Source organism: Pollachius pollachius, assembly GCF_949987615.1.
Source record: "Pollachius pollachius genome assembly, chromosome: 5".
Taxonomy (NCBI): Eukaryota; Metazoa; Chordata; class Actinopteri; order Gadiformes; family Gadidae; genus Pollachius; species Pollachius pollachius.
In genome coordinates, this window is record NC_136938.1 from 3,814,670 (window position 1) to 3,822,239 (window position 7,570).

A 7,570-nucleotide genomic window follows, 5' to 3' on the forward strand; every position below is an offset into this window, starting at 1 on the left:
ACAACCAGTTTATTGATTTTTTTTAAAACCACTTCATGATAGAATTTTAATAGCGCGCCGTCCATTTGGAAATGCTCCAGGTATTTATCCTCCCCGGTCCTATCAGGTGCTTTTGATGCTATAAAAAGCGTAGTTCTGAAGCCATGAAATGGGAGGCCAAATGGACAGATGGAGGAAAGAAAGGGGCCGGGATGAAGAGAGAGACTAAAACAGGGTCCTGTATCCTCCTGATCTCAGCATAATGAGGGTGACCACTGTGTGTGTTTGTGTGTGTGTGTGTGTGTGTCTGTTTTTGTGTGTGTTTTTGTGTGCACGTGAATGTGTGTCTGTTCGTGTGTGTGTGTTTTGTGTTTGCGTGGACGTGTGTGTATGTGGACGTTTTTGTGGGTTTGTGTGTGTGTATGTGTGTTTGTGTGTGTCTGTGTGCGTATATTTTTTTGTGTGTGTGTACGTGCGTGTACGTGTGTGTGTGTGTGTGTTTGTATGGCCTGGCAGGATATCAAAGGCCAGTGCTGGACAGACGAGGAGTCTGACGGGGAGAACGAGTCTGAGCAGTTCCTGTACGGAATCCAGGTGACCTTTAACCTCCTCCTCTACTTCCTGTTTTGACTTCCCATCGGGTTATTGTGTTTTGAAATGTGTTCAGCCTCCCCTAGCTCGCTTCAACCAGCCTTAAACCACACACACACTCCACTGTCTAAACCTAGCCACTGTGTATCATGGATTTAATAAATGAAAAGAACAGCTTCAACACTTCGAATAAAATAATACACTTTAACAATTGGAGTGTCTTGGTTATGACGTATTCAAATTAATATTACTATTGAATTCTTTTAACCCTTTTTCTTTTAATTGCACTTAAAAACCCTAGTGGGGCTTTCATGCGAGCTGAGGTGAAGGAATATCATGGAAAATCGTCCTTATCCTGTGTCGCATACATATTCCGCTGTAATCTTTTGTGGTGGAACTTTCTCAGTTCCATCACTGCGGGCAACAGTAGCTCAGTGAAGCAGCACTCAAACCACCGTGTCTTATCAGGTTAAATCCTCAGCCCCAGTGCGCTACAAGATGCCATACAAGATGCTAATCTTTCGCTCATCTTGTTTCGAACACTCCTCTTCCCAATCTTGCGGCGGGGATGTAAATCCTGTTTTGCCCCTAAAGCTCATCTCCATGCACATAGCACCCCATGAGACCACCTTATCAGAGACTGTGACAGAGGAACAGACTCCAAGCTGAGGCTAATGCTGCAGCATTCTTAAGAGCTTCAGTTACAACTAGACTGTTTGTTAGATGTGCTCCCTACAACACACATCTAAAGCCAGGGCGGAAATAGGACTCTGTATGTGTTCAGCACAACACAGACAGACAGACAGACAGACAGACAGACAGACAGACAGAAAAGACAGACAGACAGACAGACAGACAGACTGACAGAAAGATAGACAGAAAGACAGAAAGACAGAAATAGAGAAAGACAGACATAAAGACAGTTTTTCGGTTCCGCTAACTGGTTGAAATGGGAGGCTGCACATGCCTGGATGTCCCCTTTGTTGGCCCCTGGGTGTGTGCGTGTCTGTCCCCTGTTTGGCCCCTGGATGTCCCTTGTCTTGGCCACTGTGTTGGCTCCTGGAGGTCCCCTTGATGTCCCATGTTGGCCCCTGGGTGATCAGTGACTTTGTCTCCAGGGGAGCTGTGCTGCTGACCTGTACCGCCACCCTCAGCTCGATGCCGATATCGAGGCCGTGAAAGATATCTACACCGACAGTGCTGTCTCCGTGAGGTAGGAACAACACATACGCATTCATGCACACACAGAAGCACACACATGCACACACGCACGCACGAACGCACACACGCATGCACATACGTGCACACATGCACATACACACATGCAAGCACGCACATAGACATGCACACATGCACACATGCAATAAAGAAAACATGGTTCCATGTTAGATTCAAAAGTTGCTCTCAGAGTGGTATTACACATACAGCAAAACACACACGCTGCACACTTTGAGGAAAGCAAATTTTGATTAAATGTTACATTTAATACAATAGTTTCCAGATCTAAACCAAATCAGACCCCCATCCTGAGAGAGAGAACAGTAGGGTATTTATCTCTCCCTCTTGAATGGCGATCGATGGATTCACAAGCAGCAGGGTGCGGTGCCTTCTGAGCGGTCTTGTTATCTATGGTGAATGTGTTTCCACCGTCCTAACAGGGAGTATGGCACCATCGATGACGTGGACATTGATCTCCAAATCAACATCAGTTTCTTAGACGTGAGTGGATATTTTGGATTTTTCGTTTGCCTCTGTGTTGCAGTATTCAGTGGCAGGTGCCTGTTTGATGCTTAGTCTATAATTAGAACGTTAAATAACCCATAATTTACCAAATTGGATCCCTTCAAATGTCTATGTTTTAGTTCTCAAACCTGTAAATATATTTTAGAGTTTCGAACATGGAACACAAACGATGTATTTAAAAAATGAAGTAAGGAGTTTTCATGCGCGTGTGCATCTGTGTTTGTGTGTGTGTGTTTATGTGTATGTTTGTGTGTGCGTCTGTATGTGTATGTGCGCTTGTGCGTCTGTCTGTCTGATTGTGTGTGTTTGTGTGTGTGTGTGTGTGTGTATGTGTGTGTGTGTGTTTGTGTGTGCGTGGGTGTGTCCATCAAACTCAGGAAGAGGTAGCTACAGCCTGGAAGGTGATCAGGACAGAGCCCATTATTCTGAGACTGCGTTTCTCTCTGTCTCAGTACCTCGATGGACCAGGTGAGTCGACCACCCTGTCAATCTTCTGGAACAGAACCCTCAGCAAGAGAAAGATAGGAGGAAGGAGGCTCTCGTTTAGCTATTTGACTTCCTGTCTGCCTGTAGGCATCGTTGACCAAGATGACCTGCTCCATACTGACTCGTCACATCAGTTGCTCTGAACAAAAGCTACATGACTAAATACTAGTAAATAATGATAATAATATGAGTCGTGATAACAGTAAAAAGATAGTGTAATACTGTCCGAGAGTAGGAAGATAAATAGATACGAAGCAAAATAGATAAATACAAGCCGTCTCTAGGTACCTGCCGTGTGCTCTTCTGAATAGTGTGTGAATATTACAAATGAACTTTGTACGTTTGTTCTCAGAGCCGTCTGTGGAGGTGTTCCAGCCCTCAAACAAAGAGGGCTTCAGTCTTGGCCTTCAGCTGAAGAAGTGGGTGCTCATCTCCTCCTCCTGTCCGAACCTGTTAGGTTCACAGTTCAACCATACAAGACTAAGATTGTTTAACGGCTTCTCCCTAAGTTGCATATATTCTATCCCCTAAGTGAGGAGAAACATGTCGTCACATGTCATGCTTACAATGCCATCAGTATGTGGTACAGAAAATATTTAATTTTTCTGTACATTTTTGGAAGAATGTCTTCTTCGTTGTGGATGACTTTGTGGTGGGGTTGCTCTCCAGGATCCTGAGCACCTTCACCTCCCAGCAGTGGAAACACCTCAGCAACGAGTTCCTGAAAGCCCAGCAGGAGAAGAGACACAGCTGGTTCAAAGCTGGAGGAACCATCAAGAAGTTCAGAGCGGGCCTCAGCATCTTCTCCCCCATCCCCAAGTAGGACTCCCTTTCGCTCTCTCTCTCTCTCTCTCTCTCTCTCTCCCTCTTCCTCTCGGCCCGCTCTCTCCTCCTCTCTCTCTCGCCCTCTCTCTCTCCCTCTCTCTCTCGCTCTCCCCCTCTCTCTCTTGCCCTCTCTCTTGCCCTCTCTCTCACTCTCGGCCCACTCCTTCTGTTCTCTCTTCTATCTCTTTCTATTTCTGGGTGAAGGACATGCCCTTAAGGTTATACTATACGAGATCAGATGTACTTCAATACTAATTAAATAAGATATAAGATGAAAGTGAGTAAATCTTTATTCTAAGGTTTGAGGGCATTTTCACTGCGGAAACATCACTTTGGTTCGGACTTATTTGAAACCCTGAATGTTTGAAGAATAAAACCTGTCCGACTGTGGCTAAAGCGATCCGGGGACTCTGGCTCCAAATCCAATTTGCTCGGTAGATGTCCGTGATGGGACGTCTCACAGAGTGGGGTCACAAACGGTGCCGCCCTAATGAGTACAGAGGAAGTTCAGAGGAAGCAGCCCGGCCATTTGGAGTTCCAGATAGATTTAGTATAATGCATCATCTCAAATAGTTCTCCGCTAAAGTGACGGGTCAGTTTAACGAGCGCAGATTGAAATAGTCTGTTCACGATTACCCGTCAAAGCAACATCCTTCGTTAAAACAGAAATAGATTTGGTTCGCGGGATGTTGTCAAATGTTGTTAGAACACACATCACGCTCATTCGAGCAAGGCAGGCAAAAGCAAACTAGAAAACACTCTGGAAAGTGTTTTTAGTCCGAACTATCATGACGCTTGTGTTAAGGATATAATCTCCCTGTATAACTGAACATTTTAGCAAAAAGTAACAAAGAAATGTCTTCCATGACTTAGTCAGACCCAAATCAAACTTTTTTCTTCCCCAAAAAAATATTTAGGGTTTACTTCTGTTATTTTGATAATAGTTCTGGAGCAGACAGGGCACCGGGCAAGCTGTCGTCATAACACCATATGCACAATCCCGGCCGCGCTGTGCCCCCATCTCCCTAACACCACCCTCACCCTGTGCTCCGTCTTCTTAACACCACCCTCACCCTGTGCTCCGTCTCCCTAACACCACCCGCCCCACCCTGACCAAGCTGTCCTCCCATTTCCCTAACACCACCTGCCCCACCCTCATCGCCCTATGCTGCGTCTCCCTGCAGGTCGCCCAGCTTCCCCCTGATCCAGGACACGGTGCTGAAGGGCAAACTGAGCGTCCCAGAGCTCAGAGTGACCCGGCTCATGAACCGCTCCATCTCCTGCACCATGAAGAACCCTAAAGGAGAGCTGTTCAGCTACCCGCCCAGCAGCCAGGTCAGAAACTCCACCTGCAGCCGCTCAACCCAAACCACCGCTATGGGGCTTCTCCAACGGCCACCTCTAGAGCAATGGTTCTCAAACTCTTTCTATTAGTGTACCCCCTCTTAAGATATTTTTTCAGCTGAGTACCCCATTACCGGCACAAAACATGTTTGGGAGATTTCTTTTTTAATAAACATAAATTATGTCTGCGTTCTATTTCACAGTGTAGACATTAAAAGGGTGCAAATACTGGGCCTGTTCTTCATGCTACTGCTGGCTAATTCCTCACCTCAAAAGAACCCAAACGCCAGGGGAGGCTCGGAGCATGTAGAGCTGAATCCCATTCAAATATATTCCTCCTGAAACCGACGACATTTGATGACAGATTTTCTTTTTCATGGGTCGAAAGTACCCCTAGGGGTACGCGTACCCCCATTTGAGAACCACTGCTCTCTCTGATTCAAAGGAATATATAGTACTTCTCCGCCTAGCCATCGAGAAGAACTCGATGGCTGAGGATGATCTAAAAAATTAAATCAAAAATAAAGTTATCCAATCCTTGAAGATACTTCCGCCACATTTTTATGCAAACAAATATTTTCCCCATAATGTTATTGTTTTGCTACTTCTTTTACCTCTGACTTTTTAGGTGTTTTTTGTGAAATGCAAGTAGGAATTATTTCCCAGAATGTACTAAATGTTGTTCCTTCTGGAGAGCAGATGTTTTGTTGTTACTTGTTGTGGTTTATTTATTTGGTTTGTACTCATAATGTGTGATCACAACATTATATAATCCACTGGCAGCTTCGTTAATGTTTCATTTTTAAGTTATTCATTTCACGCCCTATGAGAAGTCCTTCTTTACAACCAAGCAGGTGTGAGGGGCCGTTATCAAACATTGTCACAACACATCTCACCCGAGCAGGGACACGCAGCCACTAGCAAACTAGCACACTCTAGAAAAACAATTCTGGACCGATGAAGCAGACCCCTTATGTTTGGCAGAGACTTTCCTTCTTTTACTGTATAATATAAAAAAAGAAGGAAAAGTAAAGTAAAACACAGAAATGTCCACCAGGATTCCGTGAGACCCAATGAGAACCCTTTTCAGACCCCCAAACATCTCATCCAAACCATTTATGTCTGTCACATATATATCAAAATCATTCAAACATTTATGGAGCAAAACAAAATAAGGACTTGACTCCCTTATCGTAAACTCCTTATAGAGGCCCTTCACGTGCTTCTCATTCTGCGTTCCCTCTCCCCCTCCCAGTTGTAACCACGGTTAAAGCTGCAGTGTGTAAGCCTTAGCATCATCTAGCGTCACTCCTGATGTAGAAATAAAGGGCTCATTCTAAGGTAGCGATTACACAACAATTCCTATTTTCATGGGATTATACATTTATTAAAAATCATATTCCATTTCTGCCAAGTACGTTCCACTATCTGACTCAATCCTACACACTGCCCCTTTAACCCGTTGTGGTGATGTTGTCCTCCTCTCTTCCTCCACCGGCCTCCACCCTTATCCACCCCCTCTCCCTCCACCCGAGCCAGCCTCAGTGGAGCGGTTTCCCATAATGCCTTGTCTCCACTTGACCCATCAGACCGTGGCTGTCCCGGCGGCCAGAGCCCCAGCGCAGATCACCACCCGGCAGCTGATTGAACTGTTTTTCTCATCCCAGGCCGGCGGCCACTGCAAGAACATCCCCACCCTGGAATATGGCTTCTTAGTGCAGGTAACGCCTCCGCAACGCCACTAGGGGGCGCAGTGTGGTGGTCCCTGCTTTCTTTACATTTTTGTTTTTAATGCGTTCTCGCCTCCATTTTGTTTTCATTTTGGTGCAAGGCTTTGCTGTTGTCTCCACTCACTATGAATAGATTCAAGGGGGTGGAGCCCGCATGTTTAATCTACGTTACCTGGGAACCCAAAATGGGTAAACTCTTGCAAAAGCATGTGTTTAACCAATAGAGGATCATTTGAGTCCATATTTACATCTTATCCAAATGTGTGCATTTCTTTAGAGATTTGGGCCACGATCAATCTATAACACTCCATTGTAACAGACGACTACATCAGATTCAATCTAAAATAGGTTGTTTTCCTTCAAAACCTATGGATTTTTAAACCATTACGCTACGCTTCATGATATCAGAACCGTTGTGTATGTAAATATGTCCTGTGACAGATTGGATAGGATCCCTTGTTGTTGAGAACCTGTCACTCTGCCTTATGGTTGTCATCGTAATTGTGTTGTACTTAAGTTACAATACAGGCTTGTTTTATTTCGCACATGTTGGACTGTCTGACCTTTAAACACCATAAATATTCTTTAGTCACTTAAGTATCTTATCTGCCTACAGAGAAGCACTGTTGTTGATTTCCTGTCTTATGGTGTATATGTATATATATATAACCATTATATTGTCATAATCATCTTTAAATATTCCAGAGGTTAAGGAGGGAATGTAAAAGCACGAGTCAGACATCTGTTGGATATGCAGCCGTAGATTTTATAGCCTGCAGTTAAACACAAGTATCAAGTTAAGCGTAAATAGAACCCTTTCGTTCCCCCCATCATCACCGCTTAATGACTTGGTGCCACAACAACGTTCACTC

At 44.7% G+C, this 7,570-nt stretch overlaps 1 protein-coding gene across 1 annotated transcript in view; it reads left to right on the forward strand.

Annotated features, from left to right (window-relative positions):
* Positions 1-483: 483 nt before the first annotated feature.
* Positions 484-7,570, forward strand: part of LOC307075621 (protein mono-ADP-ribosyltransferase PARP6) — a gene marked incomplete at both ends in the record, with an annotated part of 15,881 nt that continues 8,794 nt past the window's right edge. Inside the window, 8 exons of the mRNA XM_079736273.1 lie at positions 484-573; positions 1,689-1,783; positions 2,229-2,289; positions 2,691-2,781; positions 3,152-3,218; positions 3,469-3,618; positions 4,809-4,959; positions 6,558-6,689. Coding sequence (XP_079592399.1) covers positions 484-573; positions 1,689-1,783; positions 2,229-2,289; positions 2,691-2,781; positions 3,152-3,218; positions 3,469-3,618; positions 4,809-4,959; positions 6,558-6,689 — 837 coding nt within the window. The remainder of the gene's footprint in view (positions 574-1,688; positions 1,784-2,228; positions 2,290-2,690; positions 2,782-3,151; positions 3,219-3,468; positions 3,619-4,808; positions 4,960-6,557; positions 6,690-7,570) is intronic.